The sequence below is a fragment of the Ochotona curzoniae genome, unplaced genomic scaffold, assembly GCF_017591425.1.
Source record: "Ochotona curzoniae isolate NIBS_2020 unplaced genomic scaffold, NIBS_Ocur_1.0 contig_2723, whole genome shotgun sequence".
Lineage (NCBI taxonomy): Eukaryota > Metazoa > Chordata > Mammalia > Lagomorpha > Ochotonidae > Ochotona > Ochotona curzoniae.
In genome coordinates, this window is record NW_024465573.1 from 969417 (window position 1) to 987425 (window position 18009).

The following is an 18009-nucleotide window of genomic DNA, read 5'->3' on the forward strand; positions in this document are numbered from 1 at the left end:
TTTTTGACATTTTATTTAATTTTTTATGTTATTTTTAATCTTATAGTACAATTCCACAGGCTCTGGGATTTCCCATACCTCCTCCCCTAATTCTCTCCTCCCGACTGATTTTCCCCCTATTATTGCAATCGTATAATCCTTCATTAGCAGTCTAAATCCATCAGTCTGTTATGTAAGTGTGCCCTGACATTGTTGGTACAGACAATGACAGACAGTCCAGCATTTTACTGACAACATATGTCCAATAGTTTCATTGGGAGTCATGATGAGGACGGCCCAAAGCTTTGGGACCCTGCACCCACGTGGGAGACCCGGAAGAGGCTCCTGGCTTCAGATCGGCATAGCATCGGCCGTTGCGCTCACTTAGGGAGTGAATCATCAGATGGAAGATCTTCCTCTCTGTCTCTCCTCTCTGTATATCCGCCTTTCCAATAAAAAAATCATAAAAATAAATCTTTAAAAAAAAATGGTCCAAACCTAAGGGAAGTACAGTAACTGTGTAATGGAGATTATCACATCTAGTAGCATGTTATTTAGTTTCATGTAGTTGTAAATTTCTATTTTGAATTTGTATTGTGGCTTTTCATTTAAGGGAATGTATAGTAACTGTGTAATGGAGACTATCATATCCAGATGTGAGGATACAATGCAGTATGCATCTCTACTTCCAGATCAAAGATGGACTCCCAATGAAACTGTTTATTATATCTTGACAATCAGATGCTGGACTCTTTGTCACTCTCCATGCCTGCAATGATGAACATGATTATTTATGAAGAACTACACTACAGTGATAATATAGGGGAACCCAGTTGGGGTGGTAAGGAACTCGGGGAGAGGGTAAGGAAAGTCCCAGGGCCTATGGAAATATATCATAAAATGATAATAATAATAATAAAAGTAAAAATAAATAAATAAATGCACTAAACCTACAATAAATATTAATAAATTAATCAATATTGAAGCTTAAAATTCTACTGCAATAAAGAAACCATAAAATCAGACTTGCTTTTGCAGCATCTGTAATCCTTGGAGACTTTCTATCCATCTAAGGGAACTTCAAAATATTAATGAAAATGTAGAACTGAGATGTTTATTTTGGTGCAGAAAATTAAGATCTATGCATAAGCTTTTGAAATATCATTTGTATATCAAACCCTGAAAATCATTCAGAAAAAGACAAACAATTTTAAAAAATGAACAAAAAATAGAAATTGATATTTCCCAAAAGAGAAAACAGGAATGGTGACTAAACATGTGAAAAGATGCTCATTATTTTTAACCAGAAAAATGCAAATTAAGACAACTATAAAATACCATTTTTCACACACTAGACTGGCAAAATTGAGAGGTGGTTCAATTACTCAGAGGATGTGGCTCAAGAGCACTGGCCCAACTCATCTGGAAACAATGGATGCACATCATCTTAAGTTGGATATTTGTCAGTCTCAAGACTTGAATATTCTCCAAGGTTTATTCCCCGAGGAAATCCTGGGGCACTTACCTCAGATGACATGAATATTCAGAGCAATGCTGCTCATGAAAGAAAAAAAAATAATAACCACTTGATCCACTGCCTAGAAAAAGTCATTAAAAAATCAGTTCTGCATGTTCTTCCTAACAGCATCCAATATAAAGCAAGCCCTTGTTGAAATTAGCCACTCTGTGATTCCCCACAACATACACTCTTCACACCCAACTTGTTCAACAATGCGAGGTCTAGTGGTCCTCAGCTGATGGCGATGGGCCGGACCAGGATGAACAGCTAATCTCGCTTTCTTCCTAGACACTCAAATACTGACATCGGCAGCCTTTGAAATCTCCATGTGGGTAATACTTGGTCTAGGCATCACTCATTAATGTTAAAAGCCAGGACAGGGCCCAGTGAGATGTCTCAATTGACTAATCCTCCACCTGCAAGTACCAATATCCCAAATGGGCACCGGTTTGTAATCCAGCTGTTCCACTTCCTATCCAGCTCCCTGCTTGTGGCCTGGGAAAGCAGCAGAGAATGACACACCGTCTCGTCTCAGATCCCTGCACCTGTGTAAGAGACCTGGAAGAATCTCCTAAGTCCTGGTTTGGGATTGGCTCAGCTCTGGCCATAGCAGCCGTTTGGGGAGTGAACCAGCAGACAGAAGATCTTTCTCTCTGTCTTTCTTTCTCTCTATAAACCTGACTTTCCAATAAAAATAAACCTTTAAAAAAGAAGAAGAGGTAGTAAAAGAAGAAGGAAGAAGAGAAGAAAAGGAAAATGTGAGGCAGGTGCTTTCAGATTCCAGGGATCCTGAAATAAGTCATGATAAGGTTGATAGGACCAGGCACTAGGGAATAGAACTGGGGCCATGGAAATGGCATCAACGCAACTTTGTGTGTAAATCCCTTCAGTTCCCACGTAAGCTCATCCCCTTTACCCTACCAGTATGGCCAGAAGGGTCCCTGACCACCTCGTCAGATGACACAGACCAGGAAGCAGAGTCACCAGGAGCCAGCTATGTCACCTGAAGAGTCACACAAAAGAACAGCTGATCTTCTTCCTTCCTCTCTGCTCCAACAGGCAACTAAAGATGTTACAAAAAACTCAAAGTAGTGGAATGAGGGAGGGGTAGAGGAAGACCCTTGCTAACCTGGTCACTGGGCCTGGGCCCTACTGAGGTTCGACTGAGGCCCCACAGAGATCCCAGAGAAGTGTGCCTAAATGAACAAGAGGGGGCAGCTCCCGTGGAGTCACATCAACCCTGTGACTCATGAGCCAGCTCTTCCTTTGTTTATGGAAATGAGACAATCAGGGTGCTGAGGGGCCAGGTTACTGGAAATGAGTACTGTGGTCTCTGGGAGCCTTCCATGTACACCTCATCCTTAGCCCTCGCTCCATGCATCCCTGGGTGCCTGGTGGCTGAACTGGGCTAGAGTCCTAACACCCTATTGGAGTATCCCAGAACAACCGGTTCCCCTAGTCCCTTTCTGATTTTAGCATCTGGGTTTGTGCTGCAGGCTGATCTACAGCAGGGAAACTGTGACCAGGCCTAGGGCCCCAACCCTGCTGGGTGTCCCTGGCAGCTCCTCTCAATTCTCACACCGTTTTCCTAGATTGTGTAGATTTGAGCAAAATCAAATTAACATGAAAATCTTAGCAGAGACCCTGCTTACTCCCCTCAAGTCCAGTGCAAAAGCAGAAGAGGCCTGAAATGGACAGCTGACAGCTACACTGCCAGGAAGCAGTCGGGGGCGTAGAAATCCCAAGCCCCCGTGCCTGGAAAACTCCAAGTTGGCCCTATATGCTGTAAATCCATCTGTCCCGTCACAGCCTCTTCTGTCTGGTCCTTGGCTGACTTTGTGATCCACAGAAATAGCCCTTTCATCACTCTGATTCTGCAGATTCTCAACTGCTCTGCCTGCCACACCTACACCCTCACTTAGGTCATGGCTTTGACCCCCACTCTTAGACACTACCTGTGGGAAGTCCCAGACCCTGAATGCTACCCTTCTGGTTCTGCTATGCTCTTACTCCCCTTACGCCCCTCCTATTTTTCACCTTCAGACACTGAGGGATTTTGGTGTCCTTTTTGCCCTGATTCCTCCTTCTTCATCAGGCTTGGTCTGGGTTTGAGGAGAAGGAGTGACGGAGAGGGTGGGCCGTGAGGACTGGCGCTGCCCCTGAAGTCAGGCTGGGAAGAGGAGGAAGGGCAGGAGTCAGCTGAGTTAGGGGCTCCTCAGAGAAGCTGGCCTGGCCAGGAACAATTGGGAACAAAGCCTGGACACTCTTCCGCAGAGCCCCAGAGCCTGGCCTTGGCCTTCCGGAACAGCTCCAGGAAATGGCTAACATTCCAGGTTTGGGAGGAAGAGACCTGTAAACAGGAGTTGGCTCTGGGAGGGGAGAGAAGCCTGAGTCTGGGTGTGTGTATGTGTGTGTGCGTGTGTATGCCTGTGTGTTTGTGTGTGTGCTTAGATGTATGTGTGTGGAAGGGGGGCGGTGTGGGTAGCACAGTGAGAGCTGACACAACAGACACAGGGTCTCAGAGTTGCTAAGACTCATGAGCATTTACTCCAACCACCTTTCCCAGACCTAAAACACATCCCTGTTAGTCCAAATGGTTTTAGCCATGGGATGTGTGTTTAAAAAAAAAAAACCAATAATATTGGGGCTGGCACCATGGCACAACAGACTGATTCTCCATCTGCAGGTGCCAGCATCCCATACTGGTGCTGGTTCTAGTCCCAGCTGCTCCACTGCTGATCCAGCTCCCTGCTTGTGGCCTGGGAAAGCAGTGGAGGATAACCCAGGTGTTTGGGGGCCCTGCACCTACATGGGAGACTTGGAGGAAACTCCTGGTTCCTAGATTAACTCAGCTCTAGCTATTGCAGCCATTCGGAGAGGGAATCAGTACATGGAAGTTCCTTCTCTGTGTGTTTCTCCTCTTTGTAAATCTGCCTTTCAAATAAAACTAAACATTGTTTAAAGTCAGTAATAGTTCAACTGCTACTGACCCCTTATAGCATGTGGGATCCTGTCTAGACCAAGTGATTTTATGTTTTATTTCATTTCATTATTGCTGTAGCCCTCCAGGTAGGACCTGTTGTATTTAAGTCCCATTTTACAGGTAAGGAAAGTGACTGCAGGTTAAACAATCTGCCCAGGGTGTCATGGGAGTTTTCGCATCCATCCCAGAGCTGAATGAGGACACATCTGGATAATCTTCCAGCTTTTCCGCAGGCTCTGAGTCCATCCTGTCTTCTACCCTGGCATTGTCTGGCCCTTCAGGAAATGGGCAACAGGCTGGCCACTCCCACTCCTCCACTCAGCCTCCACAGCCCATAGCTTCCCTGCGCTCCTGGCTTCTCCCTGCCACACCCCAAGAGTCCACATCTAGCTGTCCATTCCACTGGAGCAGGTGGGCCTCTGCAAGCAAAGGGGTAAAAGTGAAGACTGAAGGTGGACATGCAACTTCAGGGTTACAGGCTCAAGGACGTGGTTAGGATTGTGGGTAGTGTGAGAACTCCCTTTAAGAAATCCCAGAGCAGGTGACAAGGGCAACCTGAGGGCTGAATCCAGGGGTTACTGCAGCCAGCCAAGGGGTCGAGGTCAGAGAGTTTCTCGCCTAGGGGCCCCTCCCAGTTCCCCAAGGCACGGAGGGCCAGGCAGGAAGCATCGGTTTCCTCAGAGCCGCTTCCCTCCTGGGGCAGAGTCTCCGTCACAAACAACCACCGCCACCCCACCCACCGCCCCTCCTTCCCGTCGCAGTGAGCTCAGAACAGCAGGACAAAGTGCCTGTGATTAGGACGGAGGCCTGGGAGCGGCCATGGGCTGTGGGGCAGTGGACCTCCCCGGGGGCTGCTGGCCCCTGCCTCTCCTGCTGCTGCTCATTCCGGGTGAGTGTGACCCTCCCGCTCCTGGCCCCAGCTCCCTGTCTCCCTGTCTCCTTTTCCTGGTGGGGGTGCTGGAGGTGTTGATGATGATGATGATGATGATGATGATGCTGGGAGCATGGGGTGTATGTGATGGAGAGCCAAGCAAGCACCCAGCTGGCCACTGTGCCCTGTCCTATCCCTGAGCTTGCGATTTTGGGGTGCACTTTCTGTAGAACATGGGTGAAAGGGGGGCATAAGAAAAGGCAGAGGAGGTGGGGCCCAAGGGACTGGGGACCTTGTTGTGAGTCATTCTGGTCTCTGCCTCCCTTCCCCTTTCAGGAGGCATGGCTCAGGACTCCCCGCCCCAAATCCTCATCCACCCTGAGGACCAACTACTGGAGGGCGCTGGCCCTGCCCGCATGAGCTGCCGAGCATCCGGCCAGCCACCCCCCACCATCCGCTGGCTGCTGAATGGGCAGCCTCTGAGCATGGAGCCCCCAGGCCTACACAACCTCCTGTCGAATGGAACCCTCTTGCTGCTGCGGCCCCCCACCCGGGGCCGTGCCCATGATGAGCAGGCCCTGTCCACGGCCCTGGGCGTCTACACTTGTGAAGCCAGCAATCGACTGGGCACTGCAGTCAGTCGGGGTGCTCTACTGTCTGTGGCTGGTGAGCTCTGGAGGCAAGATGCTTGTGCTGAGGGGCCGCTGCAGAAGAGGCCTGAGCTGGCAACTTGAGGGGCAGGGCAGGATTCGGGACTGGCCCTGGTTAGGGTTGGGCAGGAGCAATGGGAGGTGGGCTAAACAGAATGGGTGATGGTGGTGGGAGACACGGAAGGAGTGGAGGAGTGGCCTGGGCCTTGCTCCCCGCCCATGTGCTGCCCACCCCCTAGTGCTCCAAGAGGATTTCCAGATTCAGCCAAGGGACACAGTGGCCGTGGAAGGCAAGCAGGTGATTCTGGAGTGTGGGCCGCCGAGGGGCTACCCAGAGCCCATCATCTCGTGGTGGAAAGATGGGAGACCTCTGGCCCTCCGGCCAGGGCAGCACATGGTGAGTGCAGCCCCTTCCCCACACTTCATCCTGACCTGGGTATACCCGGGAGACTGTGCTGCCCTCCACTCCCACAACTCCTGGCAGAACTGGGGGAAGTGTGGGTAGGGAGGTTGCAAATGTCCCTCAGGTCCCCCACTCCGTGTGGGAGGCTTCACAGGGCACCTGGCCTTGGCAGGTGTCCAGGGGGTCCCTGCTGATGACAAGAGCAGAGAAGAGGGATGCAGGGCTCTACATGTGTGTGGCCACCAACACAGCAGGACGACGGGAAAGCCGGGCAGCCAGGCTGTCTGTCCAGGGTAAGGCAAGAGAGGTTGGCCAGAATCCAGGACTGGATGGGCGCTCCAGTTAGGATGGCATGGTTCGGTTTGGGCTGGGATCAGAGTCAGAGTGGTGAGGGCCTATGGTGACAGGGGTTGGTAGACATAGGGTGGTGTTCCCTGTGCCAAAGCAGAGATGAGAGTGCTCTGAGAGTCTGTTCCTGCATGTCTGGGAGATGTCTAGTTCCTTGGTTCCCTCCCTCTGCAGAGCCTGTAGACCCCACTTTTGCCATGTTCTCCTCCCAGACTCCCAGGACCACAGGGAGCATCTGCAGCTTCTGGCTGTGCATATTCATCTGGAAAATGTGACCCTACTGACCCCAGACCCTACAAAGGGTCCCAAGCCTGGGCCTGCTGTGTGGCTTAGCTGGAAGGTAAGATCCCAGGCGCTACAAAGTGGGGCCAATGTGGAGCTCAAGAAAGGTGCCATCCTGACTCCATGACCCTTGTCCCTTCCTCCCAATGACTTCCCAGGTAAGCGGCCCTGCCGCCCCTGCTCAGTCCTACACAGCCTTGTTCAGGACACAGACTGCGCCAGGAGGCCAGGGAGGTCCGTGGGCAGAGGTTCTGCTGGCTGGATATCAGAGCGCAGAGCTGGGAGGCCTGCAATGGGGCCAGGACTATGAGTTCAAAGTGAGACCATCCTCCGGCCGGGCTCAAGGACCTGACAGCAACGTGCTGCTCCTGAGGCTGCCAGAGCAAGGTCAGACCGGGGCCCTGAGAACACAATAGTATCTTCCCTGACTCCTCCCCACCAAGGTCCCTGGAGCGGCCCCACTCCAGTCTGACTCTGGGGCTCTGCTCTACCTTGGCCAGGCATCAGACCTTCTGTTCTCAGGGGGCTCTGACTGACTGTGTGTTCTCCAGTCAGCTCCTTTGCCAAGCCCACTCCCCCAGTCCCATTAACGGTCTCTCCTCACTCCACTAGTGCCCAGTGCACCACCCCAGGAGGTGACACTGAAACCCGGCAACAGCAGTATCCTTGTGAGCTGGGTCCCACCACCTGCTGAAAACCACAATGGCATCATCCGTGGCTACGAGGTATTCCTAGCAGCAGATGCACCCTCTCCTACTGGGGCCCTGCCAGCCCGTGCTCTGGACACTGAACTCATCCCTGTGCAGAGGAGGAGGGTCATGCCTCTGCCAGACCCAGCCCAGCATGGTCCTCCATGATCTTATTTTACATCACAGTCCACCCAATTTGCAGATATAGAAAGCAAGGCTGGGGGTCACATGTGTGAGGGAACAAGCAGGAACAATCCTGTGCCTGTCTGACTTTTAATCCCCAAGGCCGTGGTGCTCAAATGTGACTCCAGGGCCTGGCATGGTAGCCTAGCAGCTATATAAGTCCTCGCCTTGCATGCACCGGGATCCCAATGGGCATCAGTTCTAATCCCGGTAGCCCCACTTCCCATCCAGCTCCCTGCTTGTGGCCTGGGAAAGCAGTCAAGGACGGCCCAGAGCTTTGGGACCCTGCACCCATGTGGGAGACCCAGAAGAGACTCCTGGCTCCTGGCTTTGGATCGGCTCAGCTCCGGCCATTGCAGCCACTTGGGGAGTGAACCAATGGATGGAAGATCTTCCTCTCTTCCTCTCTGTGTATCTGACTTTCCAATAAAAATAACATAAATCTTAAAAACAAACAAACAAACGTGGCTCAGGGGCCAGCAATGTAACCATCCCCCTGGAATGTTAGGCAATTTTAGGGATGTTGAACCCGGCAGCCTACCTTTGGGCAAGCCCTGCCGAGGGGACTCTGAATAAGAACCCCTGTTTCCTGCACATTTTGGCAGATGATTCAGCCCTTCTTCAGTTGGTCTGGGGAGAAGCCACTCTTATTTCGTACATGATAGGGGAATGGGAAGTATGGGAGCCTACTGAGAGGAGGGTCTCCAGGTGGAAGGCAGGGTAGGATGAACCTGTGCCGAGAGGTCAGTAGAGACAGGGCTCAGCTTCTGGGACACTGTCCAGAGCGTTTATTTGCCTTTACATGTCCCTCAGATCTGGAGCTTGGGCAACACTTCATTGTCCCCAGCCAACTGGACCGTGGTGGGAGGGCAGACACAGCTGGAGATCACCACCCAAGCACCGGGCTTCTACTGTGTGCAAGTGGCTGCAGTCACTGGAGCTGGGGCCGGGGAGCCCAGTAGCCCTGTCTGCCTCCTTTTAGGTGAGGGCAGTGCCCACAAATCTCACCTGCACCTTTCTGCCTCCTTCTTACGTTCCACTCTCCCTCTTCCTGCCTACCCCCAACTTCCAGATCCACCCACTTACCTGACAGACCCCTGCTCCCTCACCTGCCTCCTCTGAGCTCTACTTCCCATACAGAGCAGTCCATGGAAAGAGCCACATGGGACCCCAGTAAGTCTGGTGTCTGGAGCCTGGAGCAACTGAAGGCCACTTTGATGCGGCCAGAGATCATCGCCACTGGGGCCGTTGTGTTGTGGCTCCTGCTGCTGGGCACTGCTGTGTGTATCCACCGCCGGCGTCGAGCTGGGTTGCACCTGGGCCCAGGTGAGAGGGCTGGAGAGATGGCCAGCTGCATGGGACTCCTTGGGCCCAGCCAGTACACTGCACAGGGTTTAGATCTCTGGCTGGATGATGGAACCTCTTCACTATACCTTGCTCTGCCTTCTCCTAGGTCTGTACAGATACACCAGTGAGGACGCCATCCTAAAACACAGGTGAGAGGTGAAAGGGGAGGCACTGGAGGTGGGGGACAGAGTAGACAGACAGGGAAAGCACAGTGGAGCTGGCACAGAGAGGTGGATGGCTTGGTATCTACCCAACCTCTAGGCAACTTGGAATCCTGGTCCATGAATTTAGCCAAGTGACAGCTGTTTTCCCTTTCAATGATGTTCTTCTCACACCATTGACTGGTGAATAAACTCAAGTTCACATAACTTTGCCAATGGCTTTACCACTTCATAGCTGGCCTTAAGTTAAGTGTTCTGACCACCAGCATCTTGCTAGCACTTCCGGCCCTCTTCTGATGACTCATTCCCCTGTGCGGGGAGTGGCTGGATGAGGCGGTCCCCTCTGATATCTCATGCTGTCTTGACACAGTGTCTACAAGGTAATGCCTGTGCAGTCAGTACACTGCCTAATGAGCAACTGGTTCTGCATGCTCATCCCTCACAGTTCCAGCAGAGGGCACTCAACCCCTACATCACAGGTTCCTGCTCACGGTGCTGAAAAACTGTTGGTCAGCAGGTAGTTCTGTTCCAAGTAAGGTTGGTGATCAGAGCAAACCAACCGTCAGCATGAGATTAATGAAAAGGAAAACATCCTTTTTGTTTTTCTTCCACTGGCTGTTTCACACCAAGTAAATTTTCATCTCTGCTTGCTGCCTTCTTGATCCTTATCTATTTTTAAAGATTTATTTATTTGAAAGTCAAAGTCTTAAAGATGGAGTGAGAGGCACAAAGATGCCCATTTCTGCAGATGACCACAATTGGTGGGGATGGGCCAGGCCGCGGACAAGCATCAGGAGTTTTGCCATGCCATAGCTAGGAGCCAGGAGTTTTTTCTGGGTCTCCCACATGTGTGGTAAGGGACCAAGCACTTAGGCTGTCTTTTACTCCTTTTCCCAGGCTATGAGTAGGGCATTAGGTCAGAAGGGAAGCTGCGGAGACTTGAATTGGGCACCCATGTAGGATGCCGGCATCATAGGCAATGGCTTTACCTGCTCTGCCACAATGCCTGTCCCCTTCTTGGCTCTCTATTTCATTAGCTTTCTTGTGAGAGGCTTCACACTCCAGCTCTACATCTTTCAACAGCAGTGTTTCAAACACCTGCTGGATGTACCAAATACATGCAGACCTTGGGCTGCTGAGTTCTTAGTATAGAGAAAGGTGGCAGGCTGGCTAGTGGTGTGTTCTTGGTTTTTCCTGTTTTGGTGTGTGCAGTCCTTTGGCGTGATATCCAACTCCCAAGTCTAGGCAGAAACGAGCATGAGAGCAAGGAAGTGTTGGCAGTGCAGAGGCATATCCAAGATACCTGGAAGGGGATGGGATGGGGAAACACATTCGCCCAAAAGGTCAGAAGGGGAAGCATAAAGCAGCAGGTACAGCCTGCTAGGCCTGTAGGGGAAAGCCAGGCCAGTTGGTCTGGGTGGGGCATAGGGTGCGAGATGGGTTGGAGCAAAGGATAAGGTTAGGGAACCGGAAGCCAGACCAAGGTGAGTGCTGTTAGTCACGCTAACAGTACTGGGCTCCATCTCAGTAAGTGGGAGCCACTGAAGGTTTCAGGCAGAGAAACACCTTGAAAAGTTTTAAGCAAGATCCCTGCTATTGAAGGCAGCCAAAAGTCAACATCACGTAGCAAAAGTCCTGCTCTGCCTGCTCAGAGGACCCATATTTCCCGCAGAAATACACAGCATCAGCCTCGTACTGAAGGCTCCATGGTTGCCATCCTACAGCGGAGGAAAGTGACTCCTAGAGGCTCACAGGTTTACTGTGCTGGAGCAGTGAGGGATTTTCAAAGCTGGTTTCTTTGACTCCAGACCCACTATGTAATACTATAACATGACGGGAGCCTCCCTGCCCTAGGCAACTGGGGCTTGTCCAATCACTCGAAGAGAAAGGGCTGCTGAATTTGGAGTTCCAGAATGAAGATTTTCAGGAGTCTGGGAAGAGTTGAAATGTGGCGCCAAAGCTAAAGCTAATACCTCTGCCTTCGGGATCTTCTGCTCCCTGCTGAGCTTGAAAGCTTGACTGATTGGGCTCTCACTTTTCCCTCTTTCTCCCTTGCTCACCCCTGCGGCTCAGGATGGACCACAGCGACTCCCCGTGGCTGGCGGACACTTGGCGATCCACCTCTGGCTCTCGGGACCTCAGTAGCAGCAGCAGCCTCAACAGCCGGTTGGGAGTGGACCCCCGGGACCCACTAGACTCTCGCCGCTCCTGTGAGCATGCTCTGGGAGGACAGGGCTTAGCTGCGGGTGGGGGTTAGGGGGAGTGGGCAAGGATTCCTGGGAGTGAGATGGGGAAGGCCAGACGCCATGTGTGCATCATAATTCTTGCCGTTTCTATCGCAGTGATCTCCTGGGACCCGCGAAGCCCTGGGGTGCCTCTGCTTCCAGACACCAGCACGTTTTATGGCTCCCTCATCGCTGAGATGCCCTCTGGTGTCCCTGCCCGGCCAAGCCCTCAGACCCCAGCTGCCAGGCGTCTCCCGCCCCAGCTGGCCCGGGGCTCCAGCCCCTGGCCCAGCTCAGACAGCCTCTGCAGCCGCAGGGGACTCAATTCCCCACGACTGTCTCTGGCCCCTGCCGAGGTTTGGAAGGCCAAAAAGAAGCAGGGTAAGGCTGAGGAAGGCGGGCATGGTCGGAGCAGGGAGACCATGGCTGTGGTGGTGGGAGAAACGGGGCCCACTGGTAGACACAAAGCCTCTTCCCTGCACTAGAGCCTTGATTGGTGGGATGCTCACTCCAGCTTTTCTTTCCAGCAACAGGCCCCATTTTTGCTCAATTCAATGAACATTTAATAGGTACTGCTGCATGTCAGACACAGGAGACACAAAAATGCTAGACAGCCCTCTAAGGGCTCAGAAATTGTGCGATGAAAGTGCTGACTCGGGGGTGGGCATTTGAGATGGCAGTGGTGACACAGCACCCTGCATCGAAATATCTGGATTTGAGTCCCAACTCTGTTCTCAGTTCCAGCTTCCTGCTAATGGGTTCCCTACAAGGCAGTAGGTAATGATGCAAGTAATTCAGTCCTTGCTGTGTTCATGGCTGCTTGTGTTCCGGCCCCTCATGGCTGCAGCCATTGTGGCCATTTGGGGAGTGGATGGGAGCTCTCGCACTCTCTCCTCTCTGTCTTTCTTCTTCACAAAACATACATGTAGCGTGCTCACGCACACGCATACAGAGGCTGGCAGAGTGTGGCCACTGCTGTGCTGACCTGAAGCCTCAGGCTTGTGTGAGTTCATCTCCTCAGGCACTATATACAGGTCTGCTGGGGCACTGGCCCTCTGTATCCACTTGTTCTGAATTTGTGGATCCAGCCACCCATGACTACAAGATATACAGGGGAAAAAAAATCTGTAGTGAACATGTGAAGATTCACTACAGATAGATCTTGACAATGCCAACAGTGTAACGACTATTAACGCAACACTTACATTAGATTGGGCATCTTGGGTCCTGGAGAGAGGGGAGATATGTGATTAGGTGATGTGCAGATGTTGTGTCGTGTTATATAAGCCACTCAAGCATCCACAGGTCTGGTATCTAAGGCAGGTCCTGGAACCTGTGTGTTAGATTTGCCGACCACTGGGGAAGGAATAACTCAGCCAAATATAAGAAAAGAATTTAGATGGCCTGCATCCTCAGGGAACCATGGTCACGGACTTCCCTTCTGCATGCTTCTCTCCTTGACTTGTTCATTTTTGAGTGAGCTCCTCCTCTCCAGCTGCCCACGAGGGCCCAGCAGGGCTCTAGTAAGGAGTCAGGATTGCAGGGTTGAACACCCAGCTGAGCGGCAGGAAACCAATCACTGTTGCATTAGCTTGGAACTGGAGTCAAGAGGCAGGACTGTATCCTGGGTATTGTGGTGTGAGATGCTAGCATCCTAACCAGTGTTTTAACCTTGAGGCCAAAGGCTGGACCCCAGGAGAGGGATTGTTGTCAGGGTCTTTTTAAAAAAAAATTTTTTTTATTATTTATTTTTATTACTAAGTCAGATATACAAAGAGGAGAGACAGAGAGGAAGATCTTCCATCCAACGAGCTCATCAATGCTGCGCCAGGGAACCAGGAACCTCTTCCAGGCCTCCTATGTGGGTGCAGGGTCCCAAAGCTTTGGGCCCACGTGGGTGCAGGGTCCCAAGGCATTGGGCCATCCTCAACTGCTTTCCCAGGCCACAAGAAGGGAGCTGGATGGGAAGTGGAGCTGCTGGGATTAGAACCGGCACCCATATGGGTTCCTGGAGCGTTCAAGGTGAGGACTTTAGCCAGGCCCTGTTGCCAGGGTCTTTTAGAGGAAATGAAATGGGCTGAGAATAAATATGGCCTTTCCTGTGACTGGCTTTTCCCCTTCTTTTTTTCAAACAGCCCAACCAGTATATGCTCAGATTTCTGAGCTTTTTTGAGAAGCCAGGCAGTAAACAAAACAAAGACCAAGATACCAAAGTTGAACCGTGAGTTCTGAAGTTGGTTTCCAGAACTCTCTATATGTCAGGAAAACTGAATAAAAATCAAAGTACAAAAGGAAACTCGATTGAAGCAAGTCTAGTCACTGTGTGGGTTTTCATTCTAGGAGATCAGTGAATTGGGCCCTTCATTCCCAGGGCCCAGAACTTAGGGTGTCAGTCAGAGCCAGCGCCTTGGTTCTTTCTAGCTCTGAAACTGCCCACGGTAGTCTTTGCAATCAGACTTCCACTCCACCCAGAAGGTCCTGCTTGGTTCTCTGGTCTGCCAAGGAGGGAAACCTGTTCCTAGTGGGCTTTCTCATCACATGACACTCGCCTTGCTCCCTTGCTTGAAGTTCTCCCAGTTTCTAAATTTGGAATGATCTCTTCCCTGTTCCACTCTGCTAGAAATCTGATCCTTCTGGATTCCGACTTGACCAAGAAGCGTGCTCAGAGTTATTGCATGTGGCAGGCTCTGTCCTTTGTTCTTCACTGTCTCTGTTGTCAAAGTCAGCCCAGAGCCCTGTGTTCTCAGTACTCATGTGGGTCAGAGGATGGCGGCCACCTGTAGCCGCTCTTCTCAGTTTGGCTCTCTCCAGGAACATCCATTCGCTCACCCATTCCCTCACCCCATGTTACTACATATCCCAGGCAGTGCCTTGCCTCCCTGGGTGAGAACAATGCATTTTTCATATTCTCAAGTCCCTCTTCTTATCAGCTGACTCTCTCTTGTCTCACCTGGCATTGTCTGGAGCTTCCTTGTTTTTTGTTTTGTTTTTTATCTTGCCTACTCCACTCACCTAAACTAATCACCCCATATCCTTAAAAAGGCATTCAAAAGAGATGCTCTAGGAAAGGGTGTTGCACCCACAATGCCAGAAAACACAAGAAGACAGTAGCAATGACAGGGTGTGGCCAGCAGAAAGATTGGGATGGTCATAGTCAAGTAGAGAAAACAACATGGCTTTTTAAAGGTGTGGAGAACTTTGCAATCTATTGGTATTTCATCATCAAAGCTATCATTTGAAGTGCGGGTTTTTGTATAAGAAACTGAGTCTCAAAAGAGGTTAGTGTGTTTCTCCGATGTCACAAAGCTGGGCCAGGACTTTGCCTTCTAAGCCTGCTGCTCCTTCCACCTGCTGAGATGAAGGTGGGAAAGGAGGAGGACTGAGGCCCTTTGCTCCCCTGCCCTGTGCCCTCCTGCTCATCCTCGTGCCACTGACTCTTCCCCATGCAGAGCTGCACCAAGCCAACAGCTCCCCACTGCTCCGGGCCGGTCACCCTGTGGAGCTCTGGGCCTGGGAGTTGGGGAAGAGAGGCTCCAAGAACCTTTCCCCAAGCCCAGGTGAGAGGAAGCCCTGGGGTGGGTGGGAGCGTGGAGGGCAGGGTGGAGAGCTACAGCAGGGTACAGGACCCACCAGTCCAGGCCCCATTGTTGGACTTCTCCCCTGTCTCTGGGGCACCTGAGGAAGATGTAGGCCAGGGTTTGATACTGATCTGACCTCCACCATTCTCAGGCCCAGGCTCTTTGTTACCTAGGAGCTGTGCCTCGAGCACTGGTTGCCTGGCGGGCCCTGGGACCGCAGCTTCTCAACTCCTCGAATGAGCTGGCTACACGGCCTCTCCCTCCAACACCCACCTCCCCTCATGGAACCTCCCCACAGAGTCAGCAGAAACAGTATGAGGACATGGGGTCAGGAAGCAGGGTGGGGAGAGTGGGGATTTGGGGAACCTGTGCTGGGAGGGAGCCAGGCTGAGCAAGGGGGTAGGGGCATCTGAAGAATCGCACTTATCACCCTGTATCTCTCTTGCCCTGTTCAGGCCCTTGGTGGAGCACCAAGCTTCCCCCTCCATCCCTCTGCCTGCAGCCCCCAGCCCCATCCTTAACTCCTCCAGGCCCACCAGCCCCCAAGCCTCTTCCTTGTCTGGTCCCAGCCCAGCTTCTAGTCGCCTGTCTAGCTCTTCATTGTCATCACTGGAGGAGGACCAGGATAGTGTGCTGACCCCCGAGGAGGTGGCTCTATGCCTGGAACTCAGTGAGGGTGAAGAGACGCCCAGGTATGTAGCCTGAGAGAGAAACCATGGGGGTGGGCAAACCACTGACCCCATCCTAATCTGCCCTGGTGGCTACCTTGTCTCTTCCTAGGAACAGTATTTCGCCTATGCCAAGGGCTCCTTCACCCCCCTCCACCTATGGCTACATCAGTGTCCCGACAGCCTCGGGGCTGGCAGACATGGGCAGGGCTGGAGAAGGGATGGGGTCCCAGGTGGGGGGCCTGTTGTACCCACCTCGGACCTGCCCCACACCCACCCCCAGTGAGGGTTCCCTAGCCAATGGCTGGGGCTCAGCCTCTGAGGACAATGCCCCCAGCGCCAGAGCCAGCCTGGTCAGCTCCTCCGACGGCTCCTTCCTGGCTGATGCCCACTTTGCCCGTGCCCTGGCCATGGCTGTGGATAGCTTTGGCTTTGGTCTAGAGCCCAGGGAGGCCGACTGCGTCTTCACAGGTGCGTGGGGCCACCCCTTCTGACTCCTGAATGCTACCTTTACAGTGAACACAGCTACCTAAGGCACCCAGTCTCCCCAGCCCTGGAGTAAGGCATCCTAGCCAATGTCATTGTCACTGACAGTTAGTTTTATGTCTGAAGTTCTAGAAGTGCTTCATGTCCATTGAACATTCGCAGGAATATTCTTCATCTCTCTTTTGGATAAGGGAACTGTAAGTCTTTGAGGCCTACTGACTTGCCCAAGGTCACCCACAGGACAAAGTCAGATCACCCAGTTCTGTAGTGTTCTGTGAGCCAACTGCAGGGCTCAGGACCCTGTCTCTTCCTGCCCAGACACGTGTGCCAGCCTGGACTCATCCGTTTCCTCACCACAGGCAGCGCACTTTTCTCTCTCACCTGCTGCTGCTCCTCCAACCCTTCCTTTTTCCCTTTCCAAGGCAGAGGTTGGGACATCAGGACTCACGCCCTGCCACCCTGCCGTGTCTCCAGCATGGGCCCCTCATCCCCCCCACCAACAGCAGCAGTTGGCTCCCAGCTTCCAAGCCCTGGGTGCTGTTCTCCTCCCTAGAACTCCCCAAGCACCAATCCTACCCTTTGCCCCCAGGAAAACCTACCAAAATTTATGATAACTGAGAAGGAAAAGGAGGGTGCTTATGGAGAGGGAGAATGAAAGGAGTGTGTGGAGAGCTCATGGAGGGGAAACATTTAGGTCATTTTGTCTGAGGTGCGCCACTGGTATGAGCTGGAATAGGTGTGTGTTCTAAGCCAGTCCTAAGCTTTCTGTCCCCAAACTGCTTCCCTGGGGCTAGAGGATCAACCCTTAGAGACCCCTCTCCCTTCCCTGACAGGTGCCTCATCACCTCCCTCCCCCGGAGATGACCTCTCCCTGCCCCCTTGGGAGTGGAGGCCAGACTGGCTGGAGGACGTGGAAATCAGCCACAGCCAGCGGCTGGGCAGGGGGCTGCCTCCATGGCCCCCTGACTCCCAGCTCACATTCTGGAGAAGTCAGCTCAGCTGCCCCGTGCCCAAGCCTGGCGGTGAGTGTCAGCATGCGAGGAGGAGCTGGGTGGGAACTGAGGTTCTGACAGCAAAGATGAGGTGCAGGGCTGACTCCTCCCACCTTTCATCTCTACTGCAGATTCCTCCTGACTTGTATCCCCAAGATTGCCAAGAAGTGTCAGGGGCACCTCTGCCATCTGTGAGGCCTGGGCTGGGGTGTGTGGACCTCGGCCTAAGCATCTGTGTACTTGGGACCCCCTTTCCCTGGTCTCCAGGGAGCTGTCCCCCTGGGACTGTGAATGCAAAACAAAAGAAGGGCGAAGCTGAACTGGAGTCCTCTGCACCTGACCCCCAGCCATTGCTATCTCCTCAGCCCAGCCCACCCCGCCTTGACGGGGCATTTTGACTGAGGATGGGCCCCACCTCCTCCAATTCCCGCTGGCTTGGATCACAGGAAATGAAGGAATCAGAAGCTGGTAGAGTACGGTGGAGGAGGATGCTGAGGGAAGGGAGGTGAGATGTGGGACCAAAGCCCTCTCCCCAGAATGTTACCACTGTGCAGTTAAGGAGCTATAAATCTGTGAAGATGTGAGTTCTGCCAGCTTGTTCCCTGGGGCACCACTGAGGGGAGGGGGCACCCTGCGAGATCACAG

The 18009-nt window shown here is 52.4% G+C and overlaps 1 protein-coding gene across 1 annotated transcript; it reads left to right on the forward strand.

Annotated features, from left to right (window-relative positions):
- The first annotated feature begins 5300 nt into the window (after nt 1–5300).
- Nucleotides 5301–17946, forward strand: ROBO4 (roundabout guidance receptor 4). Its single transcript, XM_040976691.1, has 18 exons — nt 5301–5370; nt 5689–6018; nt 6242–6399; nt 6578–6698; nt 6966–7093; nt 7194–7422; nt 7648–7760; nt 8721–8889; nt 9048–9233; nt 9361–9403; nt 11489–11625; nt 11758–12021; nt 15090–15197; nt 15392–15530; nt 15674–15910; nt 15999–16357; nt 17206–17394; nt 17496–17946. The coding sequence occupies exons 1-18, from the start codon at nt 5301–5303 to the stop codon at nt 17504–17506; spliced, it is 2991 nt and encodes a 996-aa protein (XP_040832625.1). The 3' UTR covers nt 17507–17946.
- The last annotated feature ends 63 nt before the right edge of the window (nt 17947–18009 follow it).